At 40.8% G+C, this 20,969-nt stretch overlaps 1 protein-coding gene across 1 annotated transcript in view; it reads left to right on the top strand.

The window, feature by feature from the left end:
• Window positions 1–7,699: 7,699 nt before the first annotated feature.
• LOC124716837 (calphotin-like) overlaps window positions 7,700–20,969 on the top strand; it is a 114,845-nt gene continuing 101,575 nt past the window's right edge. Inside the window, exon 1 of the mRNA XM_047243390.1 lies at window positions 7,700–7,881. Within this exon, the coding sequence (XP_047099346.1) occupies window positions 7,700–7,881 (182 nt within the window). The remainder of the gene's footprint in view (window positions 7,882–20,969) is intronic.

The raw sequence follows: 20,969 nt of genomic DNA, 5'->3' as shown, positions 1-20,969 counted from the left end.
GATTTTGATTTCCGTACTGAGACGGCATGTGAGTTTGCTGTTTTTGTTGTACCGCGTATCCAACTGTGGGCGCGCCAGAATTGTGTTGGCAAGCCTGCATGTTTTGCATACCACTAGTGTAAACATTGTGGCTGCTGTTTTGCCGCGCGAAGCGCTGATCTTCAAGTAACATGTCAACCGAATCTAAAGCTGTTAAAAAATAATCTGAATCGTCATCCGGGATATGTAGAAGTTTTTCCTTAATGTTGAAAGGCAATTTGGCCTTCAACGCTCGGAGTATATCACGCGTTGCGGCTGGTTCGTCTAAAAAATGTCCCATGTTCAAGTATTTTTCAAAATATCTGCGTAAGTTACCATTTTTACTGTTAAAAGTTTCAGGTTCTAAAATTTGTCTTCTGAGTCGCTCCTGGACGGATTGCGACCAGAATTTGTTCAGAAAAGCACGCTCAAACTCACTGTACGTGGTACATACGTCAGCTTGACTGTATGCCCAGACAGCTGCATCGCCTTGGATGTAACCGACAATATATGAAATCTTTTTCCGGTCACTCCAAGTGCGTGGAAATGCGTTACTAAAAGATTTAAGAAAAATCACCGGATGAATGGTTCGTTTTTCTGGGATAAAAATCTGAAATTGCCTGTGTTCCATTAAGCTTTCATCTTCCTTCGCATTGTGATATGGATTTATTCCACTGTAATTACTGGTATGTTCAGCTGGCGAGTAATTACGATAATGTTGCTGTGGTTTACCATGATAATAGCTTGTGTTTGTGTTTCCACATCGTGGTATGTGTTGTAGTCGTGGTGTGTTTTGTTCTTGTGTATTTGTCGTGTGCGGAATGTGTGTATCATACTCGAATGTATATTGGTTTCTGAACTGTACATTTTGACTGATATTTTCGTTACATTCAGACTGTAGTTGATCGGTGAATTGTCTCATGGGTGCAGTGACGGATTGTACTGCGTCACTGATCAGCTGTTTGTTATTAGTAATGTATTGCGCTACGGAGTCGTGCACAATTGTTGGTAAATTTTCACGTAAGAATCTATCAAAATGTTTGTCTTTGTTCTCAACCCAATCATGAAATTCTTTATTAATATTTTGAAAATGAGCTGTGGCATCTGATTGTAAGATGTCAGTCAGGTGTTGTTCAACATTGTCAAATTTATTCTGTACGTCAGTAATTCGTTTTTCAAGATTGTCATGTACTGAAGGATATGTTTGAATTTGTTCAGTAAGAACTTCACACGTGACATTAAGGTTTTTTACTTGTGTCTGTAAAAGTGCTACGTCAGTTGTAGTCTTTTCTTGTCTCGTATTGAGCTGGGAAAATTTAGTACTGAGTTCGGTCATCTGTTTGGTCAGTGTGGCGTCTATAAGTTCCACACGCTTACATAAAGTGTCATTACCTATCTTGATTGCTATGAGATCAGATTTGATTTCGTCATTTTCTGTTTTTAACTGTTCATTTTGTGTCTCTAATTGTGCCTTTAAGGTTGCCATGTTTTCGGCGTTTTGTTTCATTAGCATTTGTAACATGTCGGCAATGTTTACCGTTTGCAAGGTCTCTGCCCCCGCCGCGTCATTAGACGTGACGTCATGCATAAACATGGGCTCTGATTGAGATTTTGAAATTTTTGTAGCGGACGGCCTATCGTCAAAATTTTCGTCAACACTTGCGTCAATGTTTGATGAATCGTCACTACCGGTTGCTGTCGTAAAGTCATTTTCTAACACTTGTCTCACGTCCGAGTCGGATTGCGTCTGAATAGTACGTCCTTGCTGTTCCATTTTTGCGTATTGTTTTCTAGTTATTACCATGCCACACGTGATATATGTTTCAAGAAAATTTTTGACACTGATTTTAAAATAAAATGAAGTTGAGCATGAATCGCTCGTAGCAACAATGGCTGTCTGTTAATTTAAAAATATAAACTGAATTTGAGATTATTGGTAATGGCTGCTGGCCATGTTACATGATATCGTACAGAAGTCGGCCATATTGTACACTCGTGTATTGGTATTGTTGCATACGTTATTGTTTAGGGAAAAGTACTGAGAATGAAATTTATCACTGAAACTGTTATGCAGAAAAGAAACACTACAGAATTTACTGAAAAGCTAATACACTGAATTATACGTCTGGTCAAGCCTACCAATGCAAAGATGCTGCGTCTTACCTTATTTTGCTGGAAGTTTCATTGCGTCTTCCCGCAAAATTTCAGAATTGGAAAATATCTTCAGATTTTGTTATCTCTCATACATTGACGACCAGGTCCAGAAAGTTGATTTTTTACATGAAACAAAGAGAACAATGTAACAAATGACAAAATAACAAGTCCTGTCACGGTCGCCAATATAAAATAAATAAAAAATGTTATTTTAAATATGTTAATTATTCTATCTGTATGATGGTGATTGTGATTGCAATTGTATTTGCTTATCTGGAACGTGGACGTTTAATTATTCGGTATCAGACGCTTGACAATGGCTTTTTCGTAAAGGCAATGTTACTCGTAGTTGACCGTGAAATAAAACTGAATAATCGGACTTCGTAATTAAATCGTTTCCAAAGACTGCTGCGGTAGGTGCGGACTCATAATCTAAATCTCAATATTTCAATAATTTGCCAGCCATGCCAATACGTCGTACAGAGGTGATTGTCTACTAAACATAAAAAAGTTACACAGTTAGTTAAATCAGATATATTCAATGAATAAGCCTACAGTTCATAATCCTACTTACTTTTATAAATATAAATTCTTTACAGAATCGAGTGCCTAGTGTGGTTGCAACTCGCAGTATTCTTCTATAACATGAAATATGGCGGTGTGCCAGACAATAAAATAAAATACGTGCTTCTCGCACCACTTCAACGAGAGCTCACTCTTTCTTAATTAAACATAAGAGAGTAACGTAATTGTGCTTTTGTTTTATCAGCGACACAGCGCTGCAGTTGTGTGCCATAGGCTTTATTTATTTGTCACTGATTATTTATTTAATTAATATTTCGCGTTTCCGAGGAAACTCACGCTCGGCATGCAAATGTGCCTTTATAGTGTACATAGGAAAACATAAGTTATGGACAAAGATCTTAGATGAAAGAAGTTCAAAGACGTAACGCATACAGGAGCGTAACAAAAAAATGGCTCTAACCACTATGGGACTCAACTGCTGAGGTCACCAGTCCCCTAGACTTAGAACTACTTAAACCTAACTAACCTAAGGACATCATCCACATCCATGCCCGAGGCAGGATTCGAACCAGCGACCGTAGCAGCAGCGCGGTTCCGGATTTGAAGCGCCTAGAACCACTCGGCCACGGAGAAGCGTAACAGGTTATGAAAATGAAATAGTTACATTATTATGGAATTACACTGTCATATATATATGTCTGTTATGTTTCATTTATGCACGTAATGACGTAATGAAATATAACAGATATTAATATTACAAAAATGAAATCGTTAGATGATTATGGAACCACACTGTCATTTATAATGGTTACTGGCAAATTATATAGTTCTCAGGTTAAGGAAAGCAAACAAGCGTTTCTAGCATTTGTAGACTTAGAGAAAGCTTTTCACAATCTTGACAGGAATATTCTCTTTCAAACAATGAAGGTGAAAGGGGTAAAAGACCGGGAACGAAAGGCTATTTACAATTTGTACAGAAACCAAATGACAGTTATAAGAGTCGAGGAGCAGAAAAGGGAAGCAGTGGGCGGGAAGGGAGTGAGGGTTGCAGCCTATCCCCAACGTTATTCAACCTGTATATTGAGCAAGCAGCAAAGGAAACAAAAGAAAAATTCGGAATAGGAAATAAAATCCATGGAGAAGAAATAAAAACATTGAGGTTGGCCGATGACACTGTAATTCTGTCAGAGACAGCAAGGGACGTTGAAGAGCAGTTGAACGGAATGGACAGTATTTTGTAAGGAGGATATAAGATGAACACCAACAAAAGCAAAACGAGGATTATGGAACGTATTCGAATTAAATCAAGTGATACTGAGGGAATTAGATTAAGAAATGAGTTTTGCTATTTGGGGAGCAAAATAACTGATGACAGGCGAAGTAGAGAGGATGTAAAATGTAGGCTGGCAATGGCAAGGAATCCGTATCTGAAGAAGAGAAATTTTTTAACGTCGAGTATAGATGTAAGTGTGAGGAAACCGTTGTTGAAAGTATTTGTATGGAGTGTAGCCATTTATGGAAGTGAAACATGGACGATAAATTGTTTGGATAAGAAGAGAATTGAGGCTTTCAAAATGCGGTGCTACAGAATAATGCTGAAGATTAGACGGATAGATAACGTAACTAATGAAGTGGTACTGAGTAGAATTGGGGAGAAGAGGAATTAGTGGCAGAGCTTGGCTAGAAGAAGGGGTCAGTTGGAAGGACATGTTCTGAAGCATCAAGGTATCACCAGTTTAGCATTGGGGGGGGCAGCGTGGAGGGTAAAAATCGTAGAGGAAGACCAAGAGATGAATACACTAAGCAGATTCAGAAGGATGTAGGTTGCAGTAGTTACTTGGAGATGAAGAAGCTTGCATAGGATAGGGTAGCATGGGGAGCTGAATCAAACCAATTTCTGGACTGAAGAACACAACAACAACATTAATCACTAGAACACCCGGCAACTAATCCTCGTGACATCCGAGATTAATATACTTGTAAATATAATGGAAATGCCGAAGACGTAAATTAAGTAAACACCACTCGCGGATTAGGTCCTAAACCTGTTTCGACTGGCCGACTGATGCCTACAGAGTGGTATGAGGAGCGATCAGTGATCCTGGAACATATGAACGGTATGTTGTCAGTTGGTGGACAGGTTGGTTTGGGGGGGGGGGGGGGGGGTAAAGGGACTAAACTGCCGCCAGTCCCAACAACTGTTGTCACCAGTAGATGAATCCTTAAGGTGCCACTGCTCCTTTATTCAAGCAGCTCCCCATATAGACTTACAAGTGCTGAGCTGAGCCTGTGCGACAGATCGCTAAATCAGAAAAATATCTGAGGAGCTACCAGAATCGAACCCAGGTCCTGCCACACCAAATACACCAAAACGTGTCGTTCCAAAAATATTAGTAAAAAAGTAGATGTACTGCTGTACCTGTTAAAATTCTGTTCTGCTGTATCTGTTGATCCACAAATCGTTCTCAATATTGGTTGCAATGCTGCAGTCGTCTCTCCAGTGTGTTACGAATTCTTTCGAAGATCCCCGGATCAAGTCGTAAGCAGACTGTAGGGTTTATCCCGCCAAAACTTCAACAATATCGGAAGGAATGATCTGAGCCTCACTCTTGGAAAGACTCCCGACGTGTTGAGATCCAGTGATCTTGGACCAAGGTCACTGCAGCAATATGTGCTGGTACCCTATGAAGCATGTACCACATTCCCTAAATAATGACCATAATTGAAATTCGAGGTAAGTCAAATACATTTGCACTAAACACAACAATACTTCTTATTCAAGTGGGTGACTTTTTTTTGGTAAATCTTCCGTTGGATTGAAGCGGGCCCCCCACGAATCCCTCTCCTTACCGTCTTCATCTCAGAGTATCATTCGAAATTTACGTTCTCAACTATTTTTTGGATGTATTCGAATCTACCCCTACAATTTTTATTCTCTACTGCTCGCTCTAATACCATGGCGACTACTCTCTTACGTCTAAGCCGATGTTTATCACCCCGTCCCCTCTTCTTGTCAGTGACTTCCGTATGTTCCTTCGTACGCCGATTCTGCGGAATACCTCCACATTCCTTATCTTCTCAGTCCACCTGATTTTCATCTTTCACTTCTGGCACTACATTCTCAGAAATACCTTCTTCAGATTAAGGCCTATGTTTGACACTAGTAGACTTTTCTTGGCTAAGAACGCCCTCTTCGTGCTATTAGGCTTTTCATGTGCTGCTTACGTCGTCCCTCGTGAGGAATTTTTTTTTTTTCTAAGGTAGCAGAACCTTAATTTCGTCTACATTCTGATCCGCAATTTTGATGTTCAGTTCGAAAGACTGCGATTCGTTGGTAGAACACTTAGAATGTGCAAGAGGTCTACTAAAGAGACTGCTTACACCTTGTTTGTCCGCCCTATTCTGGAGTATTGCTGTGCGGTGTGGGATCCCCATCAGGTGGGACTGACGGATGACATCGAAAAAGTACAAAGAAGGACAACTCGTTTTGTATGATCGCGAAATAGGGGAGATAGTGTCATAGACATAATACGTCAATTGGAGTGTCAATCATTAAAGCAAAGGCATTTTTTGTTGCGACGGGATATTCTCATGAAATTTCAATCACCAGTTTTCGCCTCCGATTGCGAAAACATTCTGTTGGCACCCATCTACACAGGGAGAAATGATCATCACGATAAAATAAGAGAACTCAGGGCTCGCACAGAAAAATTTAGGTGCTCTTTCTATAGTGGAACGGTAGAGAGACAGCTTGAAGGTAGTTCATTGAACCCTCTGCCAGGCACTTTATTGTGAATAGCAGAACAATCACATAAATGTAGATGTAGATGTATTCTCTGGTTTATTCTCAACCTACAGTCTGTGCTCCGACTCTTCATTCCATTCAACAGTTCTTCTGATTCAGTGAGTGTAGCAATGTCATCAGCGAATCTTATTGTTGATGTTATTCCTCTATGAATATTAATCCCATCCTTGAACCTTTCTTTCGTTTTCGTCATTGAATAGTATGGGTGAAAGACTGCATCCCTGTGTTAACCCTTTTTAATCCGATCACTTTGTTCTTGGTCGTCTCCTCTTATTACTCCCTCTTGGCTCTTGTACGTATTGTATGTTACCCGTCGCTCCCTGTAGCTTACACTCTGTTTTTCTCAGAATTTCGAGCATCTTCCACTACTTTACATTGTAGGACGCTTTCTCAGGGTCGATGATTGCTACGAGCGTGCATTGAATTTTCTTTCGCCTTGCTTCTATTACTAATCAGAGCGTAATACCTAACTCTCTTATACATTTACCTTTCCTAAAGGCAAACCGATCGTCAACTAACTGATCATCAATTTCCATTTTTCTGTACATTTTTGTTGTCATCAGCGTGGATGCTGTGAATGGTAGCTCACAACAAAATATACAGAATTATCTCAGAAACGTTTCGTTTGCTTATATATACACCTCCATCAATTTTTCTATTAATTATGATAATCTCTGCATAAAACGACGTTACTTAATTGTGTGGCTACAACCAAACTTCGCTTAGCGGTGAATCAAAGCTTCGACATGATGAACTAAGAAAATGTGTGTCCTGCTTTTAATTCCCTCCACTTTGAGATTTTTATTTTCTATTGAAAGCGCTATTCAGTGATAGTCATCCAGTTTTGAAAACCCATTGCTCTGTAAATGACGCAATCGTCTCTAAAACTGTGTCACTAGATGAATAATTCTCCTTTAGATGTCTTATTACACGATTCAGTTATCTCTCTTAAGGTATAGTAATCGGCCAACATTGCAAGCTTTCGATAGGACTGACAAACCAGGTTTTCCAGTAAAGGAAAAGAGGTACAAATAACATGCAGCGATCTGGTGGGATTTAATGGCTGGCGATTATAGCGTGAGGCGTAGGACCATGTAAGTACTGCACAGAAGCGGGACCTTGGAACGATCGTGAATTACGGCGCTTGTACGAATCGCCACGGCAGACTGCAATCCTCAGAACTATGGTGAAAGGACCATGTCCGGGTCTGATTCCCAGAAAAACACGCACTTCAGGCTGTTCCTGCAGATTGTGTATACCGTCATCAGTAAATCATTTGAACTGCTGCTAGAGATAAAACCGAGAGACCTGATCGAGCGTCAAGATGCTGAAAAGTATCTTCTGTTGGGTGGGACTGTGGGAGTTGTGGTGATGGAGGCGTGGGTAAATTTCCGTTATTGCGGTAGTCGATGCTAATGCTTATAAAAGCTCTCGATATATAAATTATGCGATACAAACATAGACACAAGTAACTATGCCATTCAGGATGTTCTGTTAACTAATAGAAGAATTTCTTTTGAGCTGTAGTCAAATACAACACGCATGTTTGACATGTGTTAATAAACTGTTCTGGTCACATCATTTATCTCAAAGCAAAGAAAGTAGTCATAAACAACAGGGGGAGTTAATGATCCAAATAATATTCAACAATTCTTTTATATTATGTATTTAATTCGTAATGTGCAATCAGTATGTTCCAAAAATTGTCGAAATTTTATTAAAGATGTCTTACTTTACACTTTATTATTCATTATTTAGTTACTAGTCTCCTGCCTGTAGCAGTGTAATTAGTTTTATTAAAAACATTTTATATAAACAAATGTGTTAAAATTATGATATATACAAAGTAAGTATTGCCGAAATTGCTGTATGGTTGAAAGTTAATTGTATTAGGTTTGACATACCTCAGTTCAGTTCTCCATTTCCATACTTCTGACAGAATTATTTTGTTTTCTCGGAAATTGTTGAAAAGCTACTGTGGTTGAAAAGTTTTTCATTTTAGAATATTTTTTTGTAAACTTGATGGAAATTTCGATACTTTCAACCCGAACATTTTAGGTTAGGCTTTATCGTAACTGTTATTAATATCGAAGGAAACAACGAGTTCATTGTTGCCAGTAGCTGTTTACTTATATCCACCAAGCGTTTCGAAGGTTTAAGGCTACATCATCAGCTGCCTTTACACGTGTTAGTATGAAATATGTGTGTGTTAAGATTTCGCGTAATTTTTGGCACTGTCTCTAAAGGTCACAAGTTCTCTTCCGTAATACATCACATCTGATCTGTCATATTTTGTGGACAAAGATAGTCCTTGTTTACAACTTAACATGTGATATGTTTCTACAGAGAAAGGAACCTGTTGTCACTGGAGCTACTGCCACTAGTTATCCCAAAATCGTAACGCAACACACACATATGTCGTACTGAGCCGTGGCGCCATTGAATTAGTAGGCTATTCTGTATGGCGTCACTAGTTCAGGTGTAGTGTCGACTATCCCTCTTGCGGCCCCATTGTCAATATCTATGATGAAAAGTTGGTTTCTGTGGATTGTGTCCTTACAGCGTAAGAATTTTTAACATGGTGCAGCTCTGTCAGCAACTGTGATAACTGAACATGTAATACGTCAGCCTCAGTTGCAAATAGAAACCAAGCTTTTCCCAGGTTTCAGCCAGACTAATTTGGCCTTCTTCAGAAGCGAGTGACACTAAACTACTGCCAAACTTTGACATGCGGTAGTTTAGTGTCACTCGCATCTGAGGGAGGCCAAATTATTTTGGCTGAACCTGGGTAAAGCTTGGTTTCTATTTGCAACTGAGGCTCACGTGTTACAAGTTCCTTAGAAGATCTTTGCTTGCCGATATATATATATATATATATATATATATATATATATATATATATATATATATATATATATATATACTTCTTGCCATGACGCTACTGCCAGTTCCCAAACTTCGTGCCTGCCCATAGGGTCAGCGAACCCCGAGTGGGAGGCTCGAAGTTTGGGAACTGGCAGTAGCGTCGTGGCAAGATGTGGTAACGAGATCCGAGCGGCCGAAGCCACGAGCTGCGCAAGGACGGCCTCCACAGAACGAAGATACCGGAGTACTTCACCGGGGTGAGCGTCGGCTACAAACAGCAAGCAACCTGACATCCCGTCGGTTGGTTGGCAACATTCTTGTCGTGGCCTGGCTGCCCTCTTCTACCTGCCTTTCATTGGCATCACTCAGTAACCGCCGCCAGGCACCGTGGATCCATGGAACTGCTTGATAATAAAGGGGAGTAACATTCTGTAATCCTCGTGGTGATTTGTTTCATTGTCTACCTGCCCTCCTTACTATTTTCTTGTTTGTACCTTATCATTAATGTGCTAATTAATCAGCTCTTGGTCGTAAATACTGCCGGAACAATTGCACTAAGTCACAGATTGCCGTTAAACAAAAATGCTTGTGGTTAGATTTAGCTGTTAACCGGTTCAGTTCTTTGATTGTAATTGCATTTCTCAGTCAATAGTTATAACCTGAACAACCTATTATACTAAGCTGTTAGTTTCTGTTTTCTAAAGACAGAGTCATTATTAGCGTATTTTAACTGGATCTTGTGGTTCCGTTGAGAGAGTTATCTTGTAATAAGTGTTGAGAAGTAATTTTTTAACATATTCCATCAGAGCGGTCTTAATAACTGGCAATCACTTTATCTTTGAAAATCTTAACAGCTAACTGCCACCAGGGGTTTATTCAAAATAAAATTGCCAGAAGGGACGGGTTGGGATCCATTCGTACCTTGGTTGCTGATTGAAATTAAGAGGTTGGTTTCTTTGAAGTATCATTGTCATATTGTTTGCTAATCTGTTTAGCCTTTAAGCACAGGTGCGCATCTTAACCCCACCTTTCGACACACAGCTTTCAAATTAGTTGGTAGGTCAGTATTTTCGAGTAACTGAATCACTCTTGTCATCAATGCTGCTTATATAGTTTTCATGTGTTGCAGAAGGGCATTTCATAAGGGAGACCGTGTCCAGTGCGGTAGTAAACACCGCTGTTTCGCCCGACAACGGCCGGGGTGCTAGTCCGGCCGTCTTGTAACCATTCTCATATTGTTTGCTGTTTTACAATACAGCACTTCGGATTTGTTTTGCAAAGATTAAAAGCTTATTCAACATTTGCAAATTTGTTCATTTTGCTAAACAAAATTTTATCGTTAAATGCTTGGATTATCTGTGAAACGCAGTTTATATATTGTTAAATAAACAGGTTGTGTGAAAAGAAATTCTGCAGAAATGTTGGAACACGTGAGGCAATACTGACCGTACGACTTATCTTAGAAAATAGATTAAGGAAAGGCAAACCTACATTTCTAGCATTTGTAGACTTAGAGAAAGCTCTTGACAATGTTGACTGGAATATTCTCTTTCAAATGCTAAAGGCGGCAGGGGTAAAATACAGGGAGCGACAGGCTATTTACAATTTGTACAGAAACCAGATGGCAGTTATAAGAGTCGACGGGCATGAAAGGGAAGCCGTGGTTGGGAAGGGAGTGAGACAGGGTTATAGCCTATCCCCGATGTTATTCAATCTGTATATTGAGCAATCAGTGAAGAAAAAAAAACAAAATTTCAGAGTAGGTATTAAAATCCATGGAGAAGAAATAAAAACTTTGAGGTTTGCCGATGACATTGTAGTTCTGTCAGAGACAGCAAAGGACTTGGAAGAGCAGTTGAACGGAATGGGCAGGGTCTTGAAAGGTGGATATAAGATGAACATCAACAAAAGCAAAACGAGGATAATGGAATGTACTCGAATTAAGTCGGGTGATGCTGAGGGAATTAGATTAGGAAATGAGACGCTTAAAGTAGTAAAGGAGTTTTGCTATTTGGGGAGCAAAATAACTGAGGATGGTCGAAGTAGAGAGGATATAAAATGTAGACTGGCAATGGTGAGGAAAGCGTTTCTGAAGAAGAGAAATTTGTTAACATCGAGTATAGATTTAAGTGTCAGGAAGTCGTTTCTGAAAGTATTTGTATGGAGTGTAGCCATGTATGGAAGTGAGACATGGACGATAAATAGTTTGGACAAAAAGAGAATAGAAGCTTTCGAAATGTGGTGCTACAGAAGAATGCTGAAGATCAGATGGGTAGACCACATAACTAATGAGGAGGTATTGAATGGAATTGGGGAGAAGAGGAGTTTGTGGCACAACTTGACAAGAAGAAGTGATCGGTTGGTAGGACATGTTCTGAGACATCGAGGGATCACAAGTTTAGCGTTGGAGGGCAGCGTGGAGGGTAAAAATCGTAGAGGGAGACCAAGAGATGAATACACTTAGCAGATTCATAACGATGTAGGTTGCAGTAAGTACTGGGAGATGAAGAAGCTTGCACAGGATAGAATAGCATGGAGAACTGCATCAAACCAGTCTCAGGACTGAAGACAACAACAACAACAACGTGAAAAGAGAGTTATATTGGTGGATCCTCCCTTACATGATTTCCTAAATTCCAGTAAGAACAATGTACCACTAACACATATAAATCCCCCTGATAATGGAGGTTTAAGCCTTCGAAACGCGTTGTGAATACAAATAAGCAGCGACTAGTAACAGCAATCTTGGTGTGTCACTTGAAGATTTCAATAACTATTACTACGAGGGCTATTCGGAAATTAAGTTCCGATCACTCGCGAAATGGAAACGATCGCTTCACGTCGCTCTTTTAAGGCGTGAGCGCACTGTGAGCGCGTAAATATGCCTATAAAATTGTATCTCACGCCAAGTACGAGGCCCCGTTTAATAATTTACCCCGAAGCTATGCAACCCACATAACGTAATTGTCATGCGTTTCCCCTTTCAAAACAATTCTCAGTCGCATTCTTCATGAGCAATGAAGATGCTCCTTCAGCGCTTTCGATTGCAAATGTTTAATCGCCCACAATACAGCCCGTAATTGGCTCCCTCTGAGTTTCGTCTCTCATAACACGAATCAGTGGCTGTGAAGACAACATTTTGGCACGGACAGCAGGCTGTTGACCAGTGTAGAGAATTGGCGGCAAGTACTGGCGGCTGCCTTCTGTAACGAGGGAATTGAAAAGATGGTACAACGCTATTACGAATGTCTAATTCGGAGCGGCAACTATGCACATTAGTTTCTAGAAGGTGTAGCTAACTGTTGCAAATATAACATTTTTGATTTTCACGGTGGTTTCCATTTCACAGCCGATCGGAACTTACTTTCCGAACGTCTCTTGTACATACCCGTAACGTTACTTCTCTGGTTTCTGAACCTGTATGCTTTTGTGAAACTCATATGCTAATTTTGGTAAACATTTTTGGAAACAGTGATCAATAGAGTATCATATTTTAACTTAAGTTCAGTCTTGATCACAACACTTATGTCTCAATAACATGTGTTGTGATCAAGACTGAACTTTAGTTAAAATATGATATGTTAATGATAAACTTATTGAAATTAAATGTCTATGTTTCAAGAAAATTTACGCATGAAACTGGATATCATAAATGCGGGTGTTGCACGTCAATTCGTTGTCAGGCTGTGTTCAGATTTCGACCTTTAATACACTATACCAGTTACTTTGTAATTAACTTATTACATCAAAGATACTATAGCACCGTTCTGAAGATGATTGTCATTCCTCTCGCTTCTCTAAGGAAGTTGTGTTGTGAATAGATGATGTTAGTAAATAACGAAAACGATGGAGAAATGTGTTTCAGTCAACACAAACAAAGCCGACCTTAATCAAAGGACAAGAAGGAAGACAGAAAATAAGAAAAACTAAATTTTGTTCGTAATTATTTCTTCCCATTGATAACTAAATAATGCAAGAACGGTGAATATTGACAGCTAAAATGCACTTGCTTTCCAACATTTTCCAATAAAAACATCTTTGCATATTGCACGTTCATTTTTCATGTTTCTAGTAAACTCCTGCAATTTATGCACAGCTACTACGAAACTGACTACCACTCAAATTTGTTGCACTTCCTCTGTTTGATGTTCAGATTTCTTACTTTCCGAGCAGGACAGAATATTACAATGGTGGCCTCAGTTTCCAGACCCGTCTTCAACTGTGTAACGGATACTCCTTAATAAACTGAGAGCCTACTGTAACGTGTTCGGCAGTATAGACAAAATGTTTGAACTTCCGCACCTGTTTGTATTGTTTCGAGACATAAGTAATATTTGATCGCACGAACATCTAAGACAGCATCAGCCTTATCTCATTAAGACACAGTGGCTAACCATATGAAGTCAAAACACTGAAATTTACACGTGATGTATTTCCTAATTCTTCTGGGCATGCAACATCTTGGAGGCCGACAGTGAACTTCTCCGTGGCATACTATTACACTCTTGTAGCGGCTGAAGTTTGGATAAGATATCCGTAACATTCTCATCACTAATAAACGAATACACTAAAAACGTGCCTTTCCTCTTTGGGTCTTCAGCAGTTCTACCTGGCGAGGGTGGCAGATTGGCAAGCAATACTCAGGGATCAATCTAACGATGGTTCGATAGGCTCCTGCCTTGCGACTTTCCCCCCGCACAACATCATCACCCGCATAGATACTCCAACAGGTTACATTTATCCATAACCAAGAGCGATAATCACATCACTTCCCTTACAGTTGCTTCTGTAATTACTACTTGAGAGAGAGGGAAGGAAAAGGGTCAAGAAGTGAGAGGAAAATTCTTTCGATGATGGAGCCATGTGGCATCACTATGAACTGCCCCAAGATTTAATGCGTTGTAGACATTTCTTCACTCTGGTGTAACTTTCGCTAATTTTCAGGTCCTGTATCAACATCATCACCTGCAAATATCCTCAGAGAAATTATAGCTCTATCCGTGCTTGTGCTAAAATTACTTTAATGTCGGACTGTTCTAACCTGTTAAAATCCATGTATGATATCTGTTTGCTAGAAAGATATTAATGAGGCCAACTGCTGGTTTGGTGTTTCGCAATCTCAAATAATTCTCACTAAGTGATCGAGCGGATCTTTTTGAGATGCTGTCGAGATGTAAAGGAAAACAGAATCAACACTGGAGCCAGTATCTACAACACCGTGCATCTCATAAGCCGAAGTTGTATTAGCAACATTCTAAAAATCAAAAGAACTTGGAATTTCGAGGAATACTGATATGAACCAGGGACCTTCCCGTTGGTGGAGAGGCTTGCGTGCCTCAGCGATACAGATAGCCGTACCGTAGGTATAACCCAAACGGAGGGATATCTGTTGAGAGGCCAGACAAACCTGTCGTTCCTGAAGAGGGGCAGCAGCCTTTTCAGTAGTTGCAGGGGCAACAGTCTGGATGACTGACTGATCTGGCCTTGTAACATTAACCAAAGCGGCCTTTCTGTGCTGGAACTGCGAACGGCTGAAAGCAAGGGGAAACTACAGCCGTTATTTTTCCCGAGGGCGTGCAGCTTTACTGTATGGTTAAATGATGATGGCGTCCTCTTGGGTAAAATATTCTGGAGGTAAAATAGTCCCCGGGTGGGGAGTACTCAGGAAGACATGGTTATCAGGAGAAAGAAAACTGGCGTTCCAAGGATAGGAGCGTGGAATGTCAGATCCCTTAATCGGGCAGGTATGTTAGAAAATTTAAAAAGAGACATGGATAGGTTGAATTTAGATATGGTGGGAATTAGTGAAGTTAGGTGGTAGGAGGAACAAGACTTCTGGTCTGGTGAATACATGGTTATAAACGCAAAATCAAATAGGGTAATGCAGCAGTAGGTATAATAATGAATAAAAAATAGGAGCGCGGTTAAGCTGCTACAAACAGCATAGTGAACACATTATTGTGGCCAAGATAGACACTAAGCCCACGCCTACTACAGTAGTACAAGTTTATATGCCAACTAGCTCAGCAGATTACGAAGAGATTGATGAAATGTATGATGAGATAAAAGACATAATTCAGATAGTGAAGGGAGACGAAAATTTAATAGTCATGGGTGACAGAAATAGGGTAGTCGGAAAAGAAAGAGAAGGAAACATAGGAGAATATTGATTGGGGTAAGGAATGAAAGAGGGAACCACCTGGTAGAATTTTGAACAGAGTATAACTTAATCATAGCTAACACTTGGTACAAGAATCGTGAAAGAAGGTTGTATACATGGAAGAGGCCTGGAGATACTCGAAGGTTTTAGATATACTATATAATCGTAAGACAGAGATTTATGAACCAGGTTTTAAATTGTAAGACATTTCCAGGGGCAGATGTGGACTCTGACCACAATCTATTGGTTATGAACTGTAGATTAAAACTGAAGAAACTGCAAAAAGATGGGAATATAAGGAGATGGGATCTGGATAAACTGACAGAACCAGAGGTTGTAGAGAGTTTCAGGGACAGCATTAGGGAACGATTGAGAGGAATGGGGGAAAGAAATACATCAGAAGAAGAACGAGTAGCTTTGAGGGATGAAATAGTGAAGACAGCAGAGGATCAAGTAGGTAAAAAGACGAGGGCTAGAAGAAATCCTTGGGTGACAGAAGAAATATTGAATTTAGTTGATGAAAGGAGAAAATAAAAATGCAGTAAACAAAGCAGGCAAGAAGGAATACAAACGTTTCAAAAATGACAGGAAGTGCAAAATGGCTCAGCAGGGGTGGTTAGAGGACAAATGTAAGGATGTAGAGGCATATATCACTAGGGGTAAGATAGTTACTGCCTATAGGAAAATAAAGAGACTTTTCGAGAAAAGAGACCCACTTGTATGAATACCAAGAGCTCCGATGGAAACCCAGTTCTAAGCAAGGAATACAGGAAGGTGGAAGGAGAATATAGAGGGGCTATACAAGGGCGATGTATTTGAGCAAAATACTATGGAAATGGAACAGGATGTAGATGAAGATGAAATGGGAGATATGAAACTGTGTGAAAAGATTGACAGAACACCGAAAGGCCTAAGCCGAAACAAGGCTTTGGGAATAGGCAACATTCCTTTAGAGCTACTGATAGCCGTGGGAGAGCCAGCCCTGACAAAACTCTACCATCTGGTGTGTAAAATGTATGAGACAGGCAAAATACCCTCAGACTTGAAGAAGAATGTAATAATTCCAATCCCAAAGAAAGCATGTGTTGACAGATGTGAAAATTACCGAACTATCAGCTTAATAAGCCACGGCTACAAAATACTTACACGAATAAGTATAGACGAATGGAAAAATCAAGTAGAAGCCGACCTCGGGGAAGATCAGTCTGGCTTCCGTAGAAATGTTGGAACACGTGAGGCAATACTGACTCTACGATTTACCTTATAAAATAGATTAAGGAAAGGCAAACCTACATTTCTAGCATTTGTAGACTTAGAGAAAGCTTTTGACAATGTTGACTGGAATACTCTCTTTTAAATTCTGAAGATGACAGGGGTTAAAATACAGGGAGCGTAAGGCCATTTACAATTTGTACAGAAACCAGATGGCAGTTATGAGAGTCGAGGGGCATGAAAGGGAAGCAGCGGTTGGGAAGGGAGTGAGACAGGGTTGTAGTCTCTCCTCGATGTTATTCAATCTGTATAATGAGCAAGCAGTGAAGGAAACAAAACAAAAATTCGGAGTAGGAATTAAGGTCCATGGAGGAGAAATAAAAACTTTGAGGTTCGCCGATGACATTGTAATTCGGTCAGAGACATCAAAGGACCTGCAAGAGCAGCTGAACGGAATGGATAGAATTTTGAAAGACGGATGGACATCAACAAAAGCAAAACTAGGATAATGGAATGTAATAGAATTAAGTCGGGTGACGCTGAGGGTATTCGATTAGGAAATGAGACGCTTAAAGTAGGAAATGAGTTTTGCTATTTGCGGAACAAAATAACTGATGATGGTCGAAGTAGAAAGGATTAAAATGTAGACTAGCAATGGCAGGGAAAGCATTTCTGAAGCAGAGAAATTTGTTAACACCGAGTATAGATTTAAGTGTCAGCAAGTTGTTTCTGAAAGTATTTGTATGAAGTGTTTCCATGTATGGAAGCGAGACGTGGACGATAAATAGTTTAGACAAGAAGAGAATAGAAGCTTTCGAAATGTGGTGCTACAGAAGAATGCTGAAGATTAGATGGGTACATCACGTAACTAACGAGGAGGTATTGAACAGAATTAGGGAGAAAAGAAATTTGTGGCACACCTTGACTAGAAGAAGGGATCGATTGGTAGGGCATATTGTGGGGCATCAAAGGATCACCAATGTTGTATTGGAAAGTAGCGTGGAGGGAAAAATTCGTAGAGGGAGACCAAGAGATGAATACACTAAGCAGAATCAGAAGGATTTAGGGTGCAGTAGGTACAGGGAGATGAAAATCTTGCACAGGATAGAGTGGCATGGAGAGCTGCATCGAACCAGTCTCTGGACTGAAGATCACAACAACAGCAACTGATATGAGACCGGTGCCCTGTGGTAGCTGTGGGGCGTACACCAAGATATGATCTGTCACAGATGAGACTGCTGTTTTTTCTTATGTGGCGGTCCTACATACAACAGCATTATCCTCAAATATGCTGAGAGACATCCCAGTGCTATCGATCAGTGCAGAAGCTCTCTTTGAACCCTTTTATGATTACTTCAGTATTTCTCTGCTTTACCAACATCTACCTGTAGATTCCGGAAACCATCTTATGGTGTGTCAAATCACCCTTTCCCTGCTCCAGTAGACAAAGTTCCGCGGGAATAACGATAGCTGGTATAACTCCATGTCAGTCTGAATCTCTCTAAATATACCTTGACTGTCTTCACTCTAAATATACCTCGATTGTCTTTCTGCGAGATATACATAGGAGCAAGCAACATAGTAGTTCTCTAAGTTCTTTACTTTAACAGAAAACCAAACAGTGACGCTGACAGAATCTGTTGCAGCGTCTGCGAATGTTGTTAACTGAGCACCTCCTTGACGTTTTCGGTCACAGTGAATGAATTAGCAAGGAGAAGTGCTTTTCTTTTTTTGAATCTTCTCTATTTCCCCAGTGAATACCGCCTGGTACAAGTCCCAGATTGGGCAGCAATATTCAGGTATTGGTTGAGTGACAGTTTTATGAGCTACCTCCTTTGTGGATGTGTTACCTTTGAGGAGGATTCTTCCAATGAATTTCATTGAGTCATTTGCTTTGCCGTGATTAGTCTTACATGATCTTTATACTTTAAATCACTCCGTAAGCAAACACCTAGACATTTTATGGGTGTGACTACTTTCAGTGTTTGTTCTGGAATCACGCAATAACAAGTCTCTCTCTGCCTATTTTGTTGTCGTTTTTGTGGTCTTCTGTCCTGAGACTGGTTTGATGCACCTTTCCATGCTACTCTGTCCTGTGCAAGCTTCTTCATCTCCCAGTACCTACTGCTGCCTACATCCTTCTGAATCTGCTTAGTGTATTCATTTCTTGGTCTCCCTCTACGATTTTTACCCTCCACGCTGCCCTCGATTACAAAGCTGGTGATCCCTTGATGCCTCAGAACATGTCCTACCAACCGATCCCTTCTTCTAGCAAAGTTGTGCCACAAATTCCACTTCTACCCAATTCTATTCAATACCTCCTCATTAGTTATGTGATCTACCCATCTAATCTTCAGCATTCTTCTGTAGTACCACATTTCGAAAGCTTCTATTCTCTTCTTCTGTAAACTATTTATCCATGTTTCACTTCCATACATGGCTACACTCCATACAAATACTTTCAGAAACGACTTCCTGACACTTAAATTTATACTCGATGTTAACAAATCTCTTCTTCAGAAACGCTTCCCTTGCCAGTCTACATTTTATATCCTCTCTACTTCGACTATCGTCAGCTATTTTGCTCCCCAAATAGCACAACTCCTTTACTACTTTAAGCGTCTCATTCCATAATCTAATTCCCTCAGCATCACCCGACTTAATTCGGCTACATTCCATTATCCTCGTTTTGAATTTGTTGATGTTCATCTTATACCCTTCTTTCAAGACACTGTCCATTCCGTTCAACTGCTCTTGCATGTCCTTTGCTATCTCTGACACAATAACAATGTCGTCGGTGAACCTCAAAATTTTTATTTCTTCCCCATGGATTTTAATGCCTACACCGAACTATTCTTTTGTTTCCTTTACAGCTTGCTCAATATACAGATTGAGTTTTACGCTTTTGAAAACGACGCTTGATGTTCATCTTATACCCTTCTTTCAAGACACTGTCCATTCCGTTCAACTGCTCTTGCATGTCCTTTGCTATCTCTGACACAATAACAATGTCGTCGGCGAACCTCAACATTTTTATTTCTTCCCCATGGATTTTAATGCCTACACCGAACTATTCTTTTGTTTCCTTTACTGCTTGCTCAATATACAGATTGAGTTTTACGCTTTTGAAAACGGCGCTTTGATGTCTTTTCGCAAGGAAGTTCTCAACGAGTTCACACTGCACGATTGACTGTATCTGCTTTAAATTCCTGCTGTCAAGTAGCGCGGAATCAGCCGTGGAGCCTTTATATACTTCACCCTGGGTGCAATGAAAAAGAAAATTGTAAGCTTGAGAGGGAAATTGTAAGGGGAGAGGGAACAGTGAGAAAAACTGGTCCGAGCACGGAGCCCTGTGGTAGTTGCGGAGCACGTGCAGCGCGCGCAGACTGCAGGCTGCGTCAGAGTAGCGCCTGGGGCAGATCACTCCAGACGTTGCTCCCAAACTGGCGAGCGGACAGCGCCGCAGACTTTCGCCTTTTGGTGCCGCCACCTCCGCCGCCTCGTCGGCCTGGAGAAAGCAATCAGCGCGGCTCGCCCACACACAGAACAACACAACGCAGCGGCACACAACATGCTGCCGGCCACGCCTGTGCGCCGCGCGACAATCGAATTAAGACGGCCCGCTCGCACGCCAACACTCGTGACGCAACGCAATCGCTCGCGTCTGGCCCGGCGTTGCATCACTGTAGGCGTCGCACGGAGTCGGCGTGGCTGCATCTTTACACGGACGAGCGACAGGTCTGTAGCGCTTCTGTAGGTGCCCCAGAACAAATACAGCGAGTAGGTGAGGGCGCCATGCTCGAGGCACTGTACGGTGCCACGCTCTACGTGGGTGCAAAACTACACTGCCTGAGGAACAAGCGAAGCACCTTGAAGGGGAGAAGTGAACGAAATGAGACTTCACGGGCTGGTGGGTAATGTGAGGCCAATTTACAAAAAACTTTGGCAGTATGTGCGCACCTGCGAGTGTGATATCTTGATCGTTGTGGAACCTCGATTACACACAGACAGTTCCCAGAGGCACGTGCCGTTTGTGGACGAGTATTGTCCTACTGAAAAATGGTACCATCGCACTGCCTTATGAGAGGTAACAGATGATGGCCCCTGTGCCATGCTCTCTCCCAACTATGCGTTTTCGTGAACTAGGCTGTCTATCTGTGTTTGTTTTCCCACCCTTGTCGCGGTTACGTCGTGGCTCTTCTACGTGTGGCAGTAGTGGTGTGTAGCGAT

This window comes from Schistocerca piceifrons, chromosome 9 (genome assembly GCF_021461385.2).
Source record: "Schistocerca piceifrons isolate TAMUIC-IGC-003096 chromosome 9, iqSchPice1.1, whole genome shotgun sequence".
NCBI lineage: Eukaryota > Metazoa > Arthropoda > Insecta > Orthoptera > Acrididae > Schistocerca > Schistocerca piceifrons.
This window is presented reverse-complemented; position numbering and strand designations above follow the sequence as displayed.